Below are 21,213 nucleotides of genomic sequence, written 5' to 3'. Positions count from 1 at the left end.
GTTCAAGTAATGCAGTTTCTTCTATGCAATAATACGTCTTTGTTTATTTATTGCACACCCTAATTAGTGAATAATGTCTTTTTACTCATTTCAATGATCAAATCACTTATTTTGGACCATTCCCACCTCAGCTGACTTTGAGATTTCTTTACTTGTCTGCTCCTGTTCTTTCAACTCTTAAAAATATGCTTCACATAAACAATCATTAGAAGCTGAAGACAATTTTACATGATTGCATTGCAACATTTTATTAAAAGACATTTTTAATGTTCATTCACCAGGCAACTCTTCAGATTTAGTAACAAAATGTAAAAAAAAAAAAAAGTTTTTTCATGTTATACAAAAGGTAAGAGGGGTACAAAACATTTCACAATAAGTCAAACTGGCCTGGGTACAAAAATAATTTCCGGCACATCGCTTCATTTTTTACTGGTTGTTATGGCGCCTTGTTTTAATCTGGTGTTTAGTTCACCAACAGGCTCCGCAGGGCTTCTCTGGGTGGGAGCTGCAGTCGAGGATCTGAGCCCTGCAGAGAGACAAAGAGAGGGGTGGGGGGGGGGGGGTCACATGGGGTCCACACACTGGACACGTGGAGACGTCCTCTCACACAAACACGTACTCAGGCACTTCGGTGCAGTCGTACGTAATTCCTCGATCCAGCTGCTTCTGCAAGTCCTTCAGAGACTCGTTGCCACAGTTTGTCCTGAAGAGGGAGCAGTGAAAACGGGACTTTAGGGTCGACGAGGGACGCGACTCGGGTTCGAGAAGAGCTTAAAAATCTTACGCCGAGTTCTTCTGTGTGACCAGGACCACCTTCAGGCTTTTCACCTTGGGGGAGCGGAACCGCGGCACCTCGATGCTCGCAAACACACTGACGACAACAACAACAACAACCACAACACAGGAGGGGATGTAAAAGAAATGACTTGCTCAGCAGTGTGGCTTTTTATTATTTTGAAATGCTTTGTTATGGGACATTAAATATCATTCCAGCTTTTTTCCTAATTCTGTTTTATTTCCAGCACCGTACCTTGAAGAACTGAATGGCGTGGCGAGGGTCCCGTTGAGCATCACCGTGGCGTCGCCGCAGGCGGCTTCTGCAAACTGAGCACCAGGACGACTTCAGTCACGCCGCGGGGTTGTTTCCTGTTTTATTTTGTAGTTTCCTGCCTCTCGTGCGCCTGGGTTAACTTCACTTCCTGCCCTGGTGTTTTCTCGTGTGGGTGATTGTCCCCCGTGTCCAATCACCTGCACCTTCCCAGTCTATTTAAACCGTCTGCTCTGGTAATACTTATAATACTTATTATACAATGTGTGTTGTTCAGAAGGAATCTCATCAGGTGAACTAAACGTTTTCAATGAAGGTATTTAGTGATTTTGTGGTTTGAAATGATCCAACCCGAGTTTTCACTCTGAAGGAGACGAAGCTGCTCCGACTCTGATTTCCTGTCTGGGGACAGTTTGGAAAACAACGAGGTTGTTTCGTAGGAATTTCCAGAGGAGATAACGAGTAGGTGAACAGTGAGGCATTCCAAGCCGACTCGTGACCTTTCACCTCTAACATGGATAGCCGAGGAACTGATTTTCAAAATAAAATACTCTTAAAGTAAACACTCTGTAGGATTTAGTGGCAAATATTATTTGGCCTTTAAAATATACACTGTAGGCCAAAGTTGAACTATTTTACACACACATGCAATGCTTCCTCATTTAGTGCTGACCAAGTTGCATTTTTAACATACTTGGATCTACTGTAAAAGCATATAGGGATGAAACCTCAATGGTTATTTATCTCTTATCATTGTTGGCACCAAACCTCCTGAATTGCATAACCATCGTTATGCTGAACTGTTGTCTTTGGCCAGCCGGAGGCAGCAGAAACGACAACGCTGAAAAACTTCGCCGCTCAATTTTAAAAAAAGAGTGAACTTTAGTTGTTTGTTAGGAAGCATTAGGATTCATGTCAATATTCACTAGTTTTAGTCTCAACAAACAATTTAAACCCAAACATTTGGCTCTTTTAGATTAAATCTGTGTGTTTTTCGTTGCTTTGTGTTAGTGGTTTTATCACAGAATGAGACCCAGACATACCGAAACCTGTGTGTGTGTGTGTGTGTGTGTGTGTGTGTGTGTGTGTGTGTGTGTGTGTGTGTGTGTGTGTGTGTGTGTGTGTGTGTGTGTTGGTTCTGGTGGACAGGAGAGAGCTCCGCCGTGTGTCTCCACGGAGACCGGCACAAAGCCTCATTGATGAGGAAGCGGGCCGACTGACCCATTCCTCTCCTCCGCCCTCTTCCCAATCTCCACGTGTGCGTTACACCCCCCCGACCAGGAGCAGAGAGTCCTTGTTGATGACTTACAGCGGCGGAGGCTCCGGTCCAGAAGGAGCGGACGGTGTTGTTCTCGCATTGGGTCCATCCTGGGCAGTCGGTAGTGAACGTTTCTATGGAAACAAGCACAAAGGTGGACACTTATGTTCACTTGAATAAAAGAAAACAGGAGACGCCACACACGGAGACGGACGACAAGAGACTCAAAACTTCGAATTCTGTTCAGAAATGTGTACATTTTTTCTTTCACGATTTCTCTAAATGTGTTATGTTTGTCTTTGAGGAAACTTGTATGATGGAGGTGCTTCTTGCGGAAAGCACTGCTGGAAGCGGAACTTTTTAGAAAACTATTGTACCAACTACAACTGTGACATTTGTTCTTTTCCCCCCTTTTAGGACCTTGGGTTTTATTGGGAGCTTTTGCAGTCCCAACGGCATGAAAAAAAAGCTCTTTATCTATTTTCTTAGTCGATAACACTAAAGTCTGCGATGATGTCGTCTGCACCGACGAAGCGTCTCACCGCTGCTGCCCTCCTTTCCGCACCAGGTCTGCCCGTCCAGCACCGACCCCAGCAGGGTGTCCTCCACCGTCACGAAGCAGTCTCTCTTCTCAGTGAAGTCATGGACCACGTCCTTCGTTTTGCTCCAGAACATCATCTAACCCCCCCCCCCCCCCCCCCGACCCCCACAGACCCGCAAAAAAAAACAGAAACGCACAGGTGTTGAACCTAATGGTGCTGCATTGGTCGAGAGACGGCGGCGTGCGCGTGACGAGCGGCGTTTACCCGGTTGCACGCGGGCGGGAAGGGCACGGCGACGAGCAGAGGCCCGTAGGCGCCCACGGGAACGTCACAAGGGTCCCGTCCCACGTAGGCCTGCTCAAACACGCCCCAGATCTTCTCACAGTCGTATCTGGAGAGTACAGCAGGAATGTCTCAGCGTCTTTGTGTTGGGGGAAGGTTAAAGTGTTTTCATGGGGTAGTTGCATAATGGAGGCGAGTGTTAACGCGCAGGTGGCCTCTGTGTGTTTTCAAGTGCGGTTTGTTTGCTTTATGTGGCTGCACAATAGCTATGCTCCACATAGGTGTTTCTCTATGTACAATACCAGCCCCTGTAATTTCATATTTCTGCATATAAACTATTTCACTTATTGTGGATTCTTGTTTTTAATTTAATTACTGCTATTTATAACTATTTTTCTGTACTATTCATTTGTGCATTTTACCCACTTAGCTGCTTTAATCCTGTTAATTTCCTGATAGAGAATTACCGTGTTTCTTTTGTATCTTATGCGCCAAAAGCAGGTCGTCTGATACGTCTGATAACAGATTACAGTGCAGAAATACTGATGAGTTGGCATGTGTGCTTGTGCCGTTGTGAGCAGCGCTGCCATGTAGTGATTCACACACACCAGAAAACGACGGGTGATAAGAGCCTCTGGCACCGAGACAGCAGCTAAATGCTGGAGTCCAGAGGCTTTTGCTTTGCTTGCTCTCCTGATCAATGATTACTTCGTCCGCCCCTCCTGATGTTGTCGTATTGACTGTGATCAAGTCAATATGCTTTAGATATGATGAACAAGCATCGTTTGGTTCTGATGGGGAGGATTTTATTGAAGGAGCTTTGTTTTTGTTTTTTAAACCACGTGCTTCACAAGGCGACTGAACCTGGACTGAATTCTGTCGGGAGGGGCTGGCCCCAAGCTGAATGCAATTTAGGACGCCAAAATAATATTAGAAGTCCCTCATCTATCTTTATCAGTGATTGGGCTAAACTGCTTCTTAGACCCGCCTTTTGAGAGCTGGCCCGAGCTCAGCTGTGACCGACGGAGGGAAAAGCAAATATTTTGCACAGATGAATTTACAAATATTGCTCGGTACATTCCAAGTTTAAAAAAACAACAACAAAAAAACATATATATATATATATATTGACTATAAAATGTATGTTTAATATTTATATAATATATAAATACATATATTACATTCTATGGACCAGCCGGCCTTAACCTAAGAATCCTTACTTGTTCTGACGTCTCAGGGACGCGTGGTTTATTTGACACTGACAGCTACATGCGCGTGAAGTATTAAACTACTCACCCTTTGAAGCCCTCGCACCTCGCCACGAACGTGTCCTTAAACGTGCGCGTATCGCGCCGCAGCGACAGAGGCACCGCCACGGCGACCACGACGCACACCGCCACCAGGACCGCCACCGCGCAGGCGACCAGGCGGCGCCTCCTGCGGATCTTCTCCGCCGCACCGGACCCCGCGCACTCCATCGGACCCGATGGAGCAGCTGTTTGCTGTCAGTGAGACGTCGCGCGGGGCCGCGCTTCTATTTACAGGGGATGGGGGGGGGGGGGGGGGGGGAGGCTGGTGCACTTGCTGAGCGCGTGCGTTGTGCCCGTAGCCACGCAAGGCTCCCAAACAGGAATCCCTCGAGGCGGAGCGGATGTTTTTCTTTACTCCAACAAACGGATTTTAAGCTTCTTTGCAGGTTCGGGTTTTTAATGCCGCATTTGTATTATCATATATTAACATTAACTATACACCGACAATACAGAAGAGTTATTGTCAGTGTTGTGCATTGTGCATGTTATCTTTACTTTAGTAAGAAATGTCCTCGAAAACCTCATATTTAATATTTAAATAAAATACATACTCTTCCCCACTCATTAGGTCCCATAATAATAATAATATAATTATTAATTCATTAGACTTTTTATACATCTGTTCCATTATGTTTTTAAAGGAGTTCAAAGTCAAAGTCTTTATAATAAAAAGTATTTTTTAATTTGTGAATGATTTACAAACATTTACTTTTTTCCACCAATGGTAAACTTAATGAACATGGTGCAGCGTGAATTCATTTTGGACCACACCTCACCTCACCTAACCTCACCTCACCTGACCTCACCTGACCTCGTGGTTTCTGCTCTTGTTCTTTCAACTCTTCACCTTCTGAATAATACTTGTATTGTATGAGCAGAGGTTAAAATAATAAATCCGAAACCGTTTTATTACCAAGAACGTTAAACAAGGTGCGACAGTAAAACACACAATTTGAAAACAAGAAATACAAGAAATACCAGCCGGCTCTCGTCCTCGGCCGTGGCTGCAGCGTACCGGACGGTGACGGAGTGTGTGTGTGTGTGTGTGTGTGAGAGCTCACCGAGCAACGCCCTTGCAACTCGTAACTCTTCCCCACTTAAGGTGCCTCTTGACCTTTTAACCCATAAAAGCAGACAACATGATGATGCTGCAGCAAAATGAACCTCCGTCGATGCAAAACATGTGATCAGATTTAATCACACACCGATTTGAAGAAAACGAAAACATCACAAGCATAAATCTGTAACTATATCTTGACATAGTCAGGACTAACTGATCCCATCATCGAAAACAGATCAGTTTTCTGACTTGATCCCACGATGAAGTGGAATCCCGTGAAGGGAACGATGGGACAAACCGAAACACTCATTTTCGTCCTCCCATCGGTTTTAACAGCCACACGGGTCCGTGGGTGGTTCCGTCCCACGCGAGAAGCCGCTCGCACATCGCTGACAGGAGGCCTGCTCGGGGTTCTGGACACACTGAAGGTTCATCAGGGTCCTGAGGACAAACATCTGCATTACATCAGGTCTACACATCAGTAACGTATGTTAGTGGGAAGACACTTGTGTTTCCATGGAGGTCACCTACTCGTCGTTGAGTGTGCAGGTCCAGCGGAAGCCTCTGGACCGCAGGATCTGGATCAAGTCTGCAATGGATCCTTTACTACAGGATTCTCTACGGAAGAGGAACCAATGGGACCTTGAACTGTTGATTTAAATGTTACGTTTTGTAGAGCTGGAACTAATGGCAATAACAAAGGTTGATAATAATATATATTAATTGTATTGTTTATAGATCAGCTCTAAGCCATGAAGAAAACCATCTGTTTAAGTTTTTCCTCTTTCTGGCAACAAGTGACTTAGCAGGAAATATGATCTCATAATCCCAAGAAATGTGTGGTGTTTTAAACTTTCAAACATCTGTCATGTTTGCAGTCAAAAGTCCTTTGGAGGCTCTTCTCAGCGGGTCAGAGAAGCAGACATGAAATGATATATAAGTAACTCATCAGTTACACACCTTACATGTATGATATAAGTGAAATTGGCATAACAGCTGTTTTTATGCTCACGTGAAAGGTCCCTCTAGATTGGTCACCACTCTTATGTGGACATAGTCCACTCTGCATGGGTCCAGCCCGTCCAGTTCCACACTTCCAAACATGCTGTGGGTTTATACAAAAATACGATATACAATTCATCCATTTTCACCAAACAGCTTTGATAAAACAGTCGCTTCTTAATGTGTTTCTCTACCTTTGCCTATTGAAGGCGTTGGAAATCGACCCATTCAGCAACACGGTGACGTTGCCGCATGCCATTTCCGCGAACTAGCAATAACGTTGGGGGGGGGGGGGGGGGGGGGGAGACGTCAGGGGGTGAGAAATGACGACACAGGTACATGTTTGGAGCGGCGTGTCGCATGCGAACGATCGTGAGCTCACGTTCTGCGAGGCTTGCCTCCACAGGGAGTACACTGGGTGACGTCTACTCGGAGCCCAAGGGGGACAAGATCCGAAATCAAAACCTGCGTGTCGAATTCACAGCTTTTAGTCAAAAACAAGTGTCCCCCCCCCCCCCGGCCCCCCAACATGACGATATCCACATTTTTGACTTCTCGTTACGAACGCAGTACCGGAGCGTTTCTCCCGTCCGCACCAGACCAGCTCGTTGAACATGAAGCCGACCAGCGTGTCCTCCAAGGTCCAGAAGTGACGCTCCACGGCCGTGTAGCTGTGCATTAGGTTCCTGGTTTGACTCCAGAAGAGACACTAGACACAAGGCCGGGGGGGCGAAGGCACCCAAAGGGGTCATCTAAAGGAGCATCTGCGAGTGATGAACGTTCGATTTGACAGCTTTTCTCACCCTGTTACAAGGCCACGTCTGAGGAACGGCGTCAAACATCTGATGGTAATCCACCGTCGCGTTGAAGGACGACCGAAGGACGACCGACTCCTCGAACCGTCTCCAGATGTCCTCACAGTCAACCCTACGCACAGAGGGCTGTCAGGTTTAATATTGTAATAAACATAAGTCCTGGTGCAGCGTACGTTACCTCAAGCTGGGGGTGACCAGAGTGATGTAATTGTAGCACCGACCAACCACAATGGGCCTAATGTTGGCCGTGGTGCCCAGATGTGCTCTCAGTTGACCGATGCACAGCTGGCTAATGAAAAACCCTTTGAGAGTGGACACAAAGACGGGAGGAGGGGGGGGGGGGGGGGATTGAAAACATCTCAACCCAATGTGTGCAGGTTAAATCAAAAAGGAGGAGTGGGACAAGGAGACTTGCCGAAAACAGATGTTTGAAAGGAGCCCATTGCAGCGTGACGCCGGAAGGCATCGGCCTCTTGTCGCCACACGCTGAAGTCCCGTCTATTGATCACAACCACAGCAAACATCAGGCGACATGACACTTTCTCAGGAACTCACAGGGTGTGATTACGCTGCATAGTTGACTGACATTTACTTTAGAAAATTAGCTAAATGTTCTTCCCACGTTCTTTCCTCCCAAGGCGGGAGTCCCTCCGGGGTATTTTTACGCAGTACAGTATGGCCGACCTTCTGCAAAACAATAAGACCTTCCAAGGAGATTGGTTTCTGGCTGTCTTTATAAATTGGAAGCCCTGAAAAATGATCTTTATCAGTACCATCAACTTCATTCCAAGATGCAATATAATATGAATGAATGTGTTGACAACGCATTTAGCCTGGAAGGCATCGCTGAAGTCCCCTCTATTGTGCACAACCTGTCACGGTTTGGTTCCTCTTCCTGTCTTATCTTGTACTTTCATGTCTCTTGTGTCCCTGGGTTGGCTTCACTTCCTGCCTTGTCCTGTGATTGTCTAATTGTTTCCACCTGTGTCCAATCACCTGCACCTCCCTCGCGTAATTTAAACCCTTTGTGCCTGATGTCCCTTGTTGCGTCATTGTGGTGGTTTGTGCACATGTGCCTGTTTTGGATTAATTAAAGAACACTTATTTGAAAGTCCCGCATTTGAGTCCTCCCTTCTGGTACCTGCAGCGCCCGTTTCTGACATAACCACAGCAAAGTTTAGTTGGCAGTGATGACAGACACTCTTTCAGGAACTCCAAAGGTGTGATTACGCTGCATAGTTGACTGACATTTGCTTTAGAAAATTTGCAAAATGCTCTTCCCACGTTTTTCCTCCCAAGGCGGGAGTTCCTCCGGGGGATCTTTACGCAGTAAAGTATGTCCGACCTTCTGAAAAACAATAAGACCTTCCAAGGAGATTGGTTTCTAATAACAGTACGTGAGAAGCTCTGCACACACTCCCACTCCCACGTTTTCCTGTGGCATCACAGGAAAACGTGGAGGTAAATGCTCACCTTTGTTCCCGCGCAGAAGGTCAACTTGGGGTGAGGGTCTCGACCCAAAGGTCACATTTGTGCAAAGATCGAGTCCGGTTCTGATGTGTCCCTTCGTCCCCGGGGGTGATGGTTGACGTGAGCGAGAGACACAGCCTGATGAGATGTTGCTTCTTTTTTCTCTTTTTTTTTTTTTTTTTTACAGCTTCCTGTCGCAAAAAGTAGATCCTCATGACTCCCGTTATGGCCCCAATAAGAATCCTCCCACACAGAGTGTGCGCTGTTCTCCGGGTCATTGTGTGAAGGGCTGGAGGAAGAATTTGTGGCTGTCTTCATGAATTGGAAGCCCTGAAAAATGATCTTTATCATCAACTTTATTCCAAGAAGCAATATGAATGAATGTGTTTGACAATGCATTTAGATGCTTTTACCTCATTTTGAGTTCTTCCACAGGTTATTCGTTCTAGGAGAACATGATTCATGTGTTTATACGTTCATATGCATCAACTACAGAGTCATTTTCATTCATTCATCACACTTTTCATGGAAAGCATAAAGCTTCTGGGAATTTCCTTTTTTCTTTGGATTTTGTTGGTCCCTCAGAATAAAAGCAACCTCAGTGATTTCTTATGCTTGACCAAAGGTTTGAATGAATGAATGAATATCATGCGTGATTGTCAGCGTGTAAGTCAATGTGTGTGATGGGGTTGTGAGTCATCATGCGGACACTTACTAGGAACTTCCACATGCCGTCACAATATCCTTTTTGTCATTGTTAGTATTTTGTTGAAATCTGGACTGAGTTTGAAGATGGGTCTGATTTAAGATGCCTAAATGATGCCAGTCCTCTCGACTGCTGATGATAAAGTCTGCCTGAGGGTAAATCTGTAGCTTTATATGGTGCCCTTTTGTTTAAAAGCGAATGGCCTTGTTAGCGTGAGGTTAATAACCAAATATAGCCTAAAAGAAAAGCAAGACAAGGTGTGATTACTCTTCTCAAACATTTGTCACTGCGCCATCAACAAAATGCAGTGTAGCTTCGGGAAAATGGGCCATAATGGTACTACAATGTACTTCATCAGAATGAACAGTACAGTAGGATGTGTGTAGATGTGTTTCTTGCCGGAAGTTTGTGGTTTATTAACTCAATCAAAAGGAAGTTCAACACCGGAATATCGAAAACAATGTAGTATTTTTACCATGAAAGATGCATACAGACACAAACAAAAATATTAAGTGAAAAAAGTACCTTTATAGTTCCAGAGTCGTATGCAAAGTTGTATATTAAGTTTTAGGGAAACCGGCTTTAACATTGATTTTCTTAAGTGTCCAAACCTGCAACAATAAAAGCATCCTATTAAATCTATGCATGCGACCTGCTGCTGCCACCTCCTGGACAAAAAAGGGTAAGACAGCTGATTTACTCCACGCCGACTTTTAGGCCTGCTGTTCAGCGCAGTGTACGGATGGAGAAATGACAGCATTCCAGCCAATGAAAACAGCGATTGTTCTTCCGGTTGAATCTTTTTCAACCAATGAGAGCGGGAGACACACCCACGGTCCCGCCCCTCCACGAGCTAGCTAAAAGTCCGCAGAGAAGTGAATCCCGTGTGAAGGTGGGTCGGGTTAGCTTTAGTTCATCGAGCCACTCGCAACTGTCGTTTATTAACACGTAAGTTAAGACGTTACGAAGCTTAACGCCGTTACGTTACGTTTGAAGTGATGACGCTTTAACTGTATTAGTTTAAAAGCCAGCTAACACGGAGCGCGTATTCAGCTAACTTGACTCTTTCCACTCGTCTCGCTTTTCTTTTTATCTACAGACAGATGTGTCTGCAGCTGCTCGTCGTGAACTAACCCCGCGCGTGGCTTTCATCCCCCTCGACAGGAAACACGCGTTTTAATCCGTCATTATCCGGGAATATCGAGTCCTCCGGCTCCTCGTCCCGCGAATCAACATGAGTGACCCTTGGCAGGAGTGTTTGGATCTGTGTGTGGAAGTCACCAAACAGGCTGGCAAGGTGAATGAAGAACCCTCCCCTTGCTGTCACTTTGTGGGAGTAGAGTCCACTTGTATCTGTGTCATGGCAGAAGGGACTTTGCAGGATGTGATCAAATGAGATCCGAGAAGATCACTTGATGTTTCAATATTCACATATAGCCCTTTGAGGTCAGACAGGTGTCCAAGCGTCTCAAGTGATGGTCAGAACGTTCACTTAAAATGTGTCAAAAGATAGTAAGGAGATGTGTTTTCACTTTGATTCAACCCATACATTACAGCCGCCTCGTCACGCAGCTTCCCAAATACACTGCGAAAACTACAATGGACAAAACAAGACAAGAGAAAGCATTTCTTAGATCAAAAATAAGGGTTTACACTAAGTAAGGAAGCGTAATAAGAGTAATGTTATGTTAAGTTACCATGAAAGACATTTGTGATCATCTCTTGACACGTCACACGTGGCACACGTGACTGCAGCAGCAGGCGCTAAAATGCTGGGTTTTTATCTCGCTGTCGCTGCCAGATGATCCGCGAGGCGCTGCAGAAGGACATCGCCGTCATGCAGAAGAGCTCGCCAGTGGACCTGGTGACCGAGACGGACCAGAGAGTGGAACAGCTCATCATCTCCTCCATCAAGGAGAAGTACCCCGCTCACCGGTAAATGACCACAGGGACACGAGGGGGGGGGGGGGGGGGAGTTTTTTTTTCTGTATCTCTTTATCCCTTAAAGTTTGGTCCATTCATCTCTTCTTCACATTTTATTTTTCCACACTAAAAAAGTTCATGACTAAATACGCTCAGTGTCTTTATTAATAGACAATAAGTGCAATAATACGACCAACGCTGCATCCAAAGTTTATTTTCTTTCTGACGCCAAGCTTCATCGGCGAGGAGTCGGTGGCGGCAGGTGCTCCCAGCGTTCTGACGGACGATCCCACCTGGATCATCGACCCGATCGATGGCACCACCAACTTTGTTCACAGGTACCGCCTCCCGGCGACGGCAGTGATTTGTCGAATACTCGACTCCTGATTGGTCAACGGCAGGCTTTCACCGTGCGCCGCCTCCCCTTCAAGCCACTGCGGTGTGGTGCGGTTGCCATGGCTACGGTACCCACTGCGAGGGATGCAATATTCTTTTAAACAGCAGAAAAGTTTTTAAATCCTCAAAGATAGTTTGATTCCTGTATTGTATTAAAGTATCTTATGGCGGGGAACCGGCTTACCATCTGAACCCTGGGTTCATTATGCAGTAACGACCCGCTCGCTGTACATTAAGCCTTATACAAGCCATTAAGAAGCCTGATCGGGCACTGGATTGAGTTTATCTCCTATCTCTTTTTATCTTTTAATTGGGTTCTCTCTCGGATTGTCCTCTCCGTCAGGGATAATTAGACAATGTAGATGAAACTGAACAGATAATAGAAATTGAATCCTCCGAGCTTAAACCCCGAAGGGAGTTCATTAAAGGGAATGTTTTTTCTTGTATTAAAAATTCCTTTCATGCAGGTTCCCTTTTGTGTCCGTGTCCATCGGCTTCACCGTGAAGAAAGAGGTACGCGTCACTGTTTGCGAGTCAAGCGTTTTCTTTTGACACCGTAACATCTTAATTAGATGGAACCATAAGATACTCATTACCTCAGTGACCCAGGGAGTTCCTGATGAGTAGCAGCTTTCTGCGGTTCTATTCTCAGCCCCCCCACCCCCCCTCAACGCCGCATTCAATCCCAGCGGGTTCTCCTGTGCTGCCTCTCGCCCTCAGATCGAGTTCGGGGTCGTCTACAGCTGCATCGAGGACAAGATGTACACGGCGCGGAAAGGGAAGGGGGCGTTCTGCAACGGAGACCCCATCAAGGTGTCCGGACAGGAAGGTAAACGCTGGACATCGCGTGTTGTGGTTCTCCACAAGTCCACCAGGTGGAGCTAAAGTCAACGAGGTGCGCTCCGGTGTTTCTTTCGGTGCACTCAACTGGTGCTTACTGGTGCTTTTCCGTGTCATCGAAGATATCAGCCAGTCCCTGGTGCTCACGGAGATGAACTTCAACAAGGATCCCGAACGTTTCCAAGCGATGTTGGCCAACGTCGAGAGCATCCTCACCATCCCCGTGCACGGGTAAACACACACACACACACACACACACACACGGCGCTGCCGCGTGGTCTACTGACAGAAGAACATGCAATGAGATGTTTCTCCACACAGCAGCAGTGAGCTCCGTTACTCAAAGTATATCTAAAGATAAAAGCGTGATCCACTATCAATCAATGTTGCACAATAAAGCCCCCCCCCCCCCACATGTTTCACCTGTGAATCACGCTTTTTAATGTGAAGCAGCAGTGTTTATTTTTACATTTGAAAGCACTTCACGGAGGGGACGACCCCCCCCCCCCCCGCCTCCAGTCGCCTGATGTGCGAAGCACGCGACGCGGCGCCAATCGGCAACGATGCCGCGTCTTCGGAAGCAATTAAACACCTAACCAAGCAATGATCCCACGAATCCCACCTGTGTCCTCAGCATCCGCTCGCCGGGCAGCGCGGCCGTCAACATGTGTCTGGTGGCGTGCGGGTCGGCCGACGCTTACTACCACATGGGCATCCACTGCTGGGACATGGCCGGAGGGGCGGCGGTGGTTACCGAGGCCGGGGGAGTCGTCATGGACATTTCGGGTGAGGCACCGCTCGGGAAGCGCGGCGAAAAGAGTGAAAACCTCCTTTTTTTTAAACATTGGAGGCCTCTTTAGACGCTTCGTCCTCTTTGGGATCAAACGATATGTAACAATCCAAATCAAAGCGGTGCACATCGATGGCAAAAGAGCGACCGGCTGGTTTGGCGGCGGAGGTGACGTTCCCCTCTGCACGTCTCTCCTGCAGGGGGACCCTTTGATCTGATGTCTCGGAGGCTGATCGTCGGCAGCAGCAGAGCCGTCGCAGAGCGCATCGCCGAGCGGGTCACCGAGCTGCACGTCGGCAGGGACGACGCGGAGGGGTAGCGCGCTCGCTTCTGTGTTTTAGCGAGTCACGATTAGGCCTCAAGAGGTAAAACCATGAACTTAAAGTCCTCCGACGGGACTTGAGACTTCTCTCTGCTTTCTGTAGAAGTCCCTGTTGTGTTTCCACATTCTGCCTCTCACACATTTAGACTTTTTAGTCTATTTAGTTTACAATTGTGTTTGCTAATACTGCCTGTGTTTTGACATTTCCTGTCATCTATATTCATTCCTGGAACAATTCCTCTTCACGGCGTTATTGTATGTATTTTAGTGTAAATGTCTTCAGTTGAACAGATATTATTGCTTATGCACAGCTTTGTGCTGCATGTTTATCCACATTCCACGACAACACAACGTGCACACTTTAGTGCAAAAGTGCATAAACAAAACACATGTATCTTTACGTAAATCAGAAGTTGGTCCAACAACCTGTACTTTTAATGACTTTATTGTGTAACTTCTTCTCGGGCCGCAACACGCCGACTGGATGGAGCGAATAAAGAGGACTATAAATACCTCGTGCGAGGCCCCGCCTCTTTGTGACACACCGCAGACGGATAAATGCATGTCATTAAAGCCGCGCTGCGACAGCTGTCGGCATGAATCCACATGTCGGCTCTGCTCGTAAACCGAAGACTAGACATTAGCGAAAGGAGTAAAAACCTGAGCACCGGGCGCTTGTGCACAAAAACGCTGAATTTCTTCGACTAGAAGAAACGATTCCAGAAAATCTGCCAAAACTGATTCACCGACACAAAACAAAAGCTTCTTAAATTATCCGGCACCACTGGTGGAGATGGAAAAGTTCTCTATTGAATCTCCAGCAAGGCTCCTGAACACCTCGCCGACATTCTGACCTCAAGTAGACGTCCTTATTTGCTCCGACTCAGAAAACCGATGAACTGCCTCCTTGTTTCTGAAACCTATAAAGCGGAGAACATGAAGAGAGTCTCCTGCTTTCTTCATGTTGCTTCATCCGCCGTGATCTAGTGGAGAGATGAAAGCATTTACAGCCATTCTGTGGCATTCTCTGCTGCCATTTCATTCAGCGCTGCAGAAAAACTGCACCTGCAAAGCGGCCGACTGACCCCCCCCCCCACCCCCCTTCTTCTTTTTTCCACCTTGCGTTGGCAGATAACTAACCACTTTCCTTGAGCAAACTCGTGTCCTGTACTGCTGGAGGGGGAGGGGGAGGGGGGGGGGCCCTCCCGAGGACTCAACGGTCCGTGTTAGTCTGCAGCAGGGGGGGGGGGGAGGGGGCTCAGGCGTAATCGACTCAGCCAGCCGAAAGCAACGTGCTCCTGTCGACTCCACCTTCGCATCAACACCTGCTCGCGTTGCCGCTTCCTCAGTTTGTGTGTGTGTGTGTGTGTGTGTGTGTGTGTGTGTGTGTGTGTGTGTGTGTGTTCGTTCTTTACGACGTGGCTGTGTTGCTACACGCCGCAACTGTTCCCCCAGTTTTGGGTTAGACATCTGTAGAGCTCTTAGATCGACGTTTGTGTTCCACGTGCTTCGTCTCCCCCCCCCCCCCAGACTGTGGGCACCGGCAGGTCGCTAAAAGTTCCTCTTTTTTGGTTAAATGTTTGGTTGCCATAGCAATCTGATCAGTCACTTTGGTGACTTCTCATCTTTCATCGTTTCACAACCTCCTGAAGTCACGCGGGGGGGGGGGGGGGGCGGGCGGTGGGGTGTGAAGGACTCCAGACAGGAAACGACATGCTCGTCTCTCAGCTCTGTACCGCTGACCTTCGGCGGGCCCTCGAACACAGCTGTGATTCCGGGGGAACCAAAACGTTCCAAAGCATCCGTCATCCCCGGATTAATTATTCATTACGAACCTGCCGGCGGGACAGCGGGACTCATGTATTTGTTTCTGCTCGTCCCATCGCTTCCCTCCGCATGTCTCCCATCGGTTTTGCCATTTTTAGTGCACGGCGGCGGCGGCTCAAAAACCCAAACTTTTACCACGCGCGCCGATGCGGACGAGTCCCACGGGCTGGTTTTTGGCGGCCCGTGGGCCCGCAGGAGGAGGCCGGTGTTTGCCCGCTGTTATCGGGCGGCGATCAAAGAGCGAAAGAGGACAAGAGGAAGGATGCACGCGTCGGTGCTCGTCCCCCCTCTGTGCCAACGCAGAAGAGCCAACCGCTGGACCTATTATAACACATAAAGTAGAGTTATGCAAGGTGTGGCGGTGACTAAGGTGTCTGAACCAGCCCCGGATTATTATTTTTTTTTTTTTTAATACAGATTTCAGAATTTGGTTACATTCACAGCAACTCTCAAAAGGCCTCTCAAATACATGATATAATAATGACGGCTGCCGTTAGCGAGCTCTGCAGGAAGCCGGCGTCTCCTCGGGTTCCAGGTCGTCGGCACGTCGACAGGTGATTCAACGGTCTTGTCTTACCGCAAGGTTTGGCCTCCGGCGACTTCCGGCGTGTTCGAAGGGAAGCGCCACGAGGACTCAAGTGAAGAGCGGTCTACTTGCATTTCACAGTTGCAAATCCACTTTTATCTGTGGCAGCAAATCAAACTGTTTGGTGAAAAATGCTTCTTTTAATTGGTCTCAGAGCATTGCTGTTTGATATTAGCAATGGCTCCTTATTGTCCCCCTCACCCCCCCCCCCGAGCAGGAGAATGCATTTACGTAACCCGGGCATTCGGGCGTTGACTCACCAGGAGACCGTTTCAAGTTATTTTCCACCAGCGGGGGCACCAAGAAAGGACGTAAAGGGAAAGCACAATAGCTGTGAAAGTGTCATGAAGTGTACAAGTGGCATTTACAAGGTTTTTTTGTTTTCTCCTCATCAAATCTGGTCCGCTTTAACGCGTGCGCATGTGGCCAAAGGAAGTGTGCGGCAGGGTGTGTTGTCCCGAAAACACCCGGTGAAATTTTTCCACACGTCGTCGTGTTGTTGCAGGTCGGCCCTCGCAGCGCGCTTCTTCCTTTGGGTCGGTCTCCTGCAGGAGGGCGGTGCTGGTACTTTTCCCCCATTGTGTCACGCCAGTCAACGCAAAAAAGAAGTTGCTTAATCTCTCCGACTTAAGGCGGAGTTCATCTCAGGACTGAGCACTGTTACCCTGGAGCTACTGACAGCTGGTCCACCTTTTCTTCACAAGGTCAGGTTTACGTTCCCTTTTTTCCAATGATACCTGTGTATATGTTTTGTAGTGCAATATCTGTCATTGCATGCCACTCAAAGCTTCTACCTCACTGCATGTTGTGATATTGGGTAACTTTCTTTGCTTTCATCTTTTTTCCAGCCAGTAAAAAAACCAGATATCACAGATATTGGAATATGACGCATTCAGCAGTAATATAGTAAGACACTGACTGCTCAGTACTTAATTTTCTTGATAAATGTCTTACTTTTACTCAAATGTGGTTTCAAAAGTGGGTCTTTTAAACAGAGTATTTTCACGCTGCAGTATTAGTACTTTTACCCCCACCATTGACACCGCAACTAATCTTTAAATCATGTTTAAATATGTAAAACGAATTTCAAAGTAAAGTATTTTCTTTTTAAATTTATCGCATGTAATACGCAGGAAATTGAGTGCATTTAATTCCTCCATCAATTTACCGTCTCTTTACATTTCAAAACGTGAAACCTGGGTGCGCCCCCTGGTGGTGGTTTGTTACCGAGCAGGACAACAAGATGCAGGGAAGTGTTGCCCAACTCTTTCGTGCTAAGCACGCAGGACTAGAAGCATTGCATTGTGGGTCCTCAGCAACGGTTGTCATTATCAACACATTTTTCAACACGCTTTTCAAAAGTGTATCGTGTTTCTAATGAATGATAAACGTGAGTCCTAGCTGCACTTTTTCAAGCTTTCCTCCCTCCACAGGTTCTCCTCAGCAAAGACCCCCCCCGTGCACCCGTGATGGCGGACCCGTGGCAGACGGCCTATGACTTCGCTGTCCAGGTGGCAAGAGCAGCTGGAGCGGTACGTAGGAGGAGCCCGACATGACTGGGAGTCCGTTGGCTCTGATACCTTGGAAGAACCCCCCCCCCCCTACCCCCTTACTCTTCTACTCTTTGTTCAGGTCATCAGGAAAGCCGGGGAGGAGGAAATAAAGATCCAGACGAAGAGCTCCGCCGTGGACCTCGTCACCAAGACCGACGAGAGGGTGGAGAAGATCATCATCGGGTCTCTGAAGGAGCAATTCGGAGATGGCACACACTGGTAAGTCACCCCCCCCCCCGCCCCCAACACACACACACACATACACACATCTTTGATCTGTTTGGTGCATTTATTGATATCTGTCACCGGTTCTTTCCGTGCTGCAGTTTCATCGGAGAAGAGTCCGTCTCAAAGGGGGAGGCGTGTATCTTGACCGATAAGCCCACGTGGATCATAGACCCCGTCGACGGCACCACCAACTTTGTGCATGGGTGAGAGGGCAGATGTGCAGGGTTTTAGGGTGGATCCATTGGCGGGAATGTAAGATAAAGAACGTAACCAGGACGCTCCTCCCCACAGATTCCCCTTCGTCGCCGTGTCCATCGCTTTTGCCGTCAATAAGCAGGTACGTCAAATCCATCGGCAGTCTTTCCGAAGCGCTTCATCCAGATGTGCGAGGTCAAAGGTCGGTCTTTCTTTTCAGCTGGAGTTCGGTGTGGTGTACAGCTGCTTGGAAGACAAAATGTACAAAGCGAGGAAGGGCCAGGGAGCGTTCTGCGACGATGAACAGATCCAGGTGTCCGATGTAAAAGGTGACACGGCGTGTGTGTGTGTGTGTGTGTGTGTCCCGCTGTCACACCTGTAACCTTTTGCCTTTTCTGCCGTTGAAGATATCCACAAGTCCATCATCATCTCGGAGCACGGAACCGACCGCAGCATAGAGAAAGTGACCAAGATCTTCTCCACCATGCAGAAGATCCTCCGCATCCCAGTGCACGGGTCAGTGCGCCCCCGGCAACATTTTACCGCTCTCGCCTCCTGGACCTGTCAATCATCAGATAGCCACGCCCTCAGTGGTTAATGAATTAGTTACATAGTTTTAAATATGGTTGCCAAATATCTTCTTCTTCCTTTAACTAAATAATAAATACCTGCGTCCTGACAGGCTGCGGGGGTCGGGCACAGCTGCCACTAACATGTGCCTGGTGGCGTCGGGGGCGGTGGAGGCCTTCTTCGAGATCGGGATCCACTGCTGGGACATTGCTGCCGGAGCGGTTATCGTCCAGGAAGCCGGAGGACTCGTCCTGGATGTGGACGGTGCGTAAGAAAGAGAACCCCCCCCCCCCGAAAAATATCAAGGGATGTTTGTTGGTGGGGGGGAAACCCTTTTTATTAAAAGCTCTTATTTGACCATCCAGGGGGACCCTTCGATCTGATGTCTCGAAGGATGATGTCAGCCAACAACGACGTTATCGCTCGGAGGATCATCAAGGAGATCGAACTGTTCCCCGTTGTGAGGGACGACGCTCCGGTGCAGAAGAAATGAGCAAACAGGAGCAACGCTTTCTGTCCTGAATAAAGATTTTCTTTTTTTTTAATTATTTGCATACTGGGTGTTTCACTGGCTGCACATTATTAAAATAAAGGAATTCATTTCATTTCAGTCGTTTTTTTTTTTTGTCTTCTGTCTCTGGCCCACCGGCTCTTTTTGCACAAATATCCTTTTGGTTTTTTTCCCCACTTCTGAAATCCACCACAAGGGATCCGTGCACGTTTTTTGGTGCTTCATTTCGGCCCAATTTAAAGTCCCCCAACGGTTCGCTGGAGAAGCTGCTGTGACCCTGATGCTTGTTTTGACTGGATCACTGAATTTATCTTTCCTCCCTGCGTCTCGCGTGGCGCTAAATGTTTAATAATTGTCTTTAGAGGCAACGGTCTTTTAGCGCTGAGCTGAGTCGATGGTGAAGTGAACAACTTCACCTTGTTGCCCGAGAGCCTCTATTTCAGCATTGGATCTAGTTTATTTATTGCGCTCGTGCTCCCGATGGCCACTAGAGGCCAGTAATGCATCAGCAGTCAGACCGGATCTGACACTAGTGATGGAACTTAATATTTGTTTGAAGTTTATATCGTGGATTTTGGCACATGAAGAACATTTTAAGTCAAACAATGAGGGAAATAAACGACCCCACCCAAGACATGATGCCCTTTTTTTTTTTTTTTCCTTTGAAATTTTTCCTCATTTCTTTTATTTTTCTTCTTTTTGTCTTAATTTTTCCCAGTAAATTAAGAGCTGGCTACGAGATCGGTCACACGTGAAGAATGAAAAGGTGGATGAGCGCGCTGAGAGTGAAAACTACCAGCGACGGAGGAGCAGAGCTGCAGCTCCAGCAGCAGCAACAACACAAACAGCAGGAACAACAACAGCAGCAGCAACAACAGCAGGAGGCAGAGAGGGGGGGTGAACTAGTGCCTTTGAAATATAAATAACTGCAATTTCTTTGTATAATTATGATACTATACATCTGCCACTGGCGTGGTGTGTGTGTGTGTGTGACGTTCTAATGGAGATGCTGTTGTCTGTCAGTACTTTGAGCATCAGATGTGAAATATGGAGCTTTTTTTCTTTTTTCTCCATCATCATGTAAGGAGAACGGCGTGAGATGATGTGTCGCACGAGAGCCGGGCCGGATGACAGTTGCAAATATAGTACGTTTTAACATTTGCCAGAGCTCGCCCAGGGTACCAGATGGCTGGAATTTGCCTTGTAGGACAATACAGTAAATGCCACAGAGGTCAGGGGACCACTCACACACACACACACACACACACACACACACACACACACACACGTTTCAGAAAAAATAATTTAGCATATTTATTTAAACTATTTCTGTATCCTTATTCTGAACCTTTTTAATGCAAGCACATTTGAACAACTCATAATTAAATAGAAGGCTAATGGCCTAATGTATGCATTATTAAGAAGTGAATTTATTTACATACTAAATATGTTTATTCTGTAACTTCTGTATGTGCTTTATGTATCTTTTACCTCTCAATCATTCTATTGCAAAGGAATAAATTGTTTTATTTGTCTAGATTATATTCTATTAGAAATCATATTTTTTACATATTTTGAATATCAAAGTCATCATTTGAAGCCTAATTGAGCCTTTAGAGGCAGTGTGGAATAAAGACATTGGTTTATAACACATCGCGTGATGTGGGGTGCGGAGGCCGATCAATGAGCCGATGACGTATGGAGGTCCTGGTCCTCCTATAAATAAACTGAATTTGAATTGAACCGCCCATTCGGCTGGACGACCGTTACGCTTCTACAAGACCATTGAAATGCTCTCAACGGTGTTCACATCTGGTCGGTTGTCAGGTTTCCCAATGGCCGACCCACCAGCTGCGCAGCAGGTTTAAGGACTCGTCGTCACGTTCGCTTCATTATTCCGATCATTTGCTTGCTTGTCGGAGCTTTTTCGCTCCCCGGAATCAATGGTAAATTGTCCTTGGCCAAATACTGTAACAGGC

The 21,213-nt window shown here is 47.1% G+C and overlaps 4 protein-coding genes across 10 annotated transcripts; 2 read left to right on the top strand and 2 right to left on the bottom strand.

Annotated features, from left to right (window-relative positions):
• Positions 1 to 222: 222 nt before the first annotated feature.
• LOC119198459 (ADP-ribosyl cyclase/cyclic ADP-ribose hydrolase 1-like) lies at positions 223 to 4,660 on the bottom strand. The gene is made up of 8 exons (XM_037455657.2): positions 4,427 to 4,660; positions 3,113 to 3,239; positions 2,849 to 2,984; positions 2,358 to 2,440; positions 1,031 to 1,104; positions 785 to 871; positions 620 to 703; positions 223 to 526 (listed from the first exon to the last, which is right to left on the bottom strand). The coding sequence occupies exons 1-8, from the start codon at positions 4,606 to 4,608 to the stop codon at positions 469 to 471; spliced, it is 831 nt and encodes a 276-aa protein (XP_037311554.2). The 5' UTR covers positions 4,609 to 4,660; the 3' UTR covers positions 223 to 468.
• A 560-nt stretch (positions 4,661 to 5,220) lies between these two features.
• On the bottom strand, positions 5,221 to 10,753 carry LOC119198456 (ADP-ribosyl cyclase/cyclic ADP-ribose hydrolase 1-like). Of its 5 annotated transcripts, none has more exons than XM_037455652.2 (13): positions 10,628 to 10,753; positions 10,019 to 10,104; positions 9,201 to 9,232; positions 8,791 to 9,117; positions 7,733 to 7,815; positions 7,496 to 7,619; positions 7,306 to 7,429; positions 7,076 to 7,211; positions 6,885 to 6,967; positions 6,697 to 6,770; positions 6,513 to 6,605; positions 6,032 to 6,118; positions 5,221 to 5,941 (listed from the first exon to the last, which is right to left on the bottom strand). In XM_037455652.2, exons 5-13 carry the CDS (start codon positions 7,758 to 7,760, stop codon positions 5,830 to 5,832), a joined length of 861 nt encoding a protein of 286 aa, XP_037311549.2. In that variant the 5' UTR covers positions 7,761 to 7,815; positions 8,791 to 9,117; positions 9,201 to 9,232; positions 10,019 to 10,104; positions 10,628 to 10,753; the 3' UTR covers positions 5,221 to 5,829. The 5 variants fall into 5 exon arrangements, with proteins under 5 accessions (XP_037311549.2, XP_062415204.1, XP_062415205.1 ...); XM_062559223.1 differs by having other exon boundaries at positions 5,851 to 5,955; XM_062559220.1 differs by lacking the exon at positions 9,201 to 9,232.
• On the top strand, positions 10,142 to 16,809 carry LOC119198458 (inositol monophosphatase 1-like). 3 transcript variants are annotated; one of them, XM_062559224.1, is made up of 9 exons: positions 10,142 to 10,385; positions 10,658 to 10,790; positions 11,295 to 11,428; positions 11,650 to 11,754; positions 12,280 to 12,325; positions 12,533 to 12,641; positions 12,775 to 12,883; positions 13,287 to 13,438; positions 13,643 to 14,279. In XM_062559224.1, the coding sequence occupies exons 2-9, from the start codon at positions 10,728 to 10,730 to the stop codon at positions 13,759 to 13,761; spliced, it is 837 nt and encodes a 278-aa protein (XP_062415208.1). In that variant the 5' UTR covers positions 10,142 to 10,385; positions 10,658 to 10,727; the 3' UTR covers positions 13,762 to 14,279. The 3 variants fall into 3 exon arrangements, with proteins under 3 accessions (XP_062415208.1, XP_037311551.2, XP_037311552.2); XM_037455654.2 differs by having other exon boundaries at positions 10,142 to 10,441; XM_037455655.2 differs by lacking the exon at positions 10,142 to 10,385 and adding an exon at positions 16,683 to 16,809 and having other exon boundaries at positions 13,643 to 13,807.
• Positions 16,742 to 19,328, top strand: LOC119198457 (inositol monophosphatase 1-like). The gene is made up of 9 exons (XM_037455653.2): positions 16,742 to 16,881; positions 17,611 to 17,709; positions 17,810 to 17,949; positions 18,057 to 18,161; positions 18,250 to 18,295; positions 18,374 to 18,482; positions 18,561 to 18,669; positions 18,836 to 18,987; positions 19,089 to 19,328. The coding sequence occupies exons 2-9, from the start codon at positions 17,647 to 17,649 to the stop codon at positions 19,214 to 19,216; spliced, it is 852 nt and encodes a 283-aa protein (XP_037311550.2). The 5' UTR covers positions 16,742 to 16,881; positions 17,611 to 17,646; the 3' UTR covers positions 19,217 to 19,328.
• Positions 19,329 to 21,213: the final 1,885 nt, after the last annotated feature.

This window comes from Pungitius pungitius, chromosome 19, assembly GCF_949316345.1.
Source record: "Pungitius pungitius chromosome 19, fPunPun2.1, whole genome shotgun sequence".
NCBI classification, from domain to species: domain Eukaryota; kingdom Metazoa; phylum Chordata; class Actinopteri; order Perciformes; family Gasterosteidae; genus Pungitius; species Pungitius pungitius.
The sequence above is the reverse complement of the archived record's forward strand: the minus strand, read 5'-3'. Positions and strand labels throughout refer to the sequence as shown.

Bases quoted from the DNA above. Each gene is read 5' to 3' on its own strand.
- LOC119198458 (XM_037455655.2), top strand. From the start codon at position 10,728: ATGAGTGACCCTTGGCAGGAGTGTTTGGATCTGTGTGTGGAAGTCACC. The intron at 12,642-12,774 runs GTAAACGCTGGA...GTGTCATCGAAG, and splicing joins CAAGGTGTCCGGACAGGAAG to ATATCAGCCAGTCCCTGGTG. The intron at 12,884-13,286 runs GTAAACACACAC...CTGTGTCCTCAG, and splicing joins CTCACCATCCCCGTGCACGG to CATCCGCTCGCCGGGCAGCG.
- LOC119198456 (XM_037455652.2), bottom strand. From the start codon at position 7,760: ATGGGCTCCTTTCAAACATCTGTTTTCG. The intron at 7,620-7,732 runs GCAAGTCTCCTT...CCACTCTCAAAG, and splicing joins CTTTCAAACATCTGTTTTCG to GGTTTTTCATTAGCCAGCTG. The intron at 7,430-7,495 runs GTAACGTACGCT...CTCTGTGCGTAG, and splicing joins CTGGTCACCCCCAGCTTGAG to GGTTGACTGTGAGGACATCT.
- LOC119198457 (XM_037455653.2), top strand. From the start codon at position 17,647: ATGGCGGACCCGTGGCAGACGGCCTATGACTTCGCTGTCCAGGTGGCA. The intron at 17,950-18,056 runs GTAAGTCACCCC...TCCGTGCTGCAG, and splicing joins TTCGGAGATGGCACACACTG to TTTCATCGGAGAAGAGTCCG. The intron at 18,162-18,249 runs GTGAGAGGGCAG...TCCTCCCCACAG, and splicing joins ACCACCAACTTTGTGCATGG to ATTCCCCTTCGTCGCCGTGT.
- LOC119198459 (XM_037455657.2), bottom strand. From the start codon at position 4,608: ATGGAGTGCGCGGGGTCCGGTGCGGCGGAGAAGATCCGCAGGAGGCGC. The intron at 2,985-3,112 runs GTAAACGCCGCT...GGGGGGGGTTAG, and splicing joins TCCCGCCCGCGTGCAACCGG to ATGATGTTCTGGAGCAAAAC. The intron at 872-1,030 runs GTACGGTGCTGG...TGTTGTCGTCAG, and splicing joins ACGCCATTCAGTTCTTCAAG to TGTGTTTGCGAGCATCGAGG.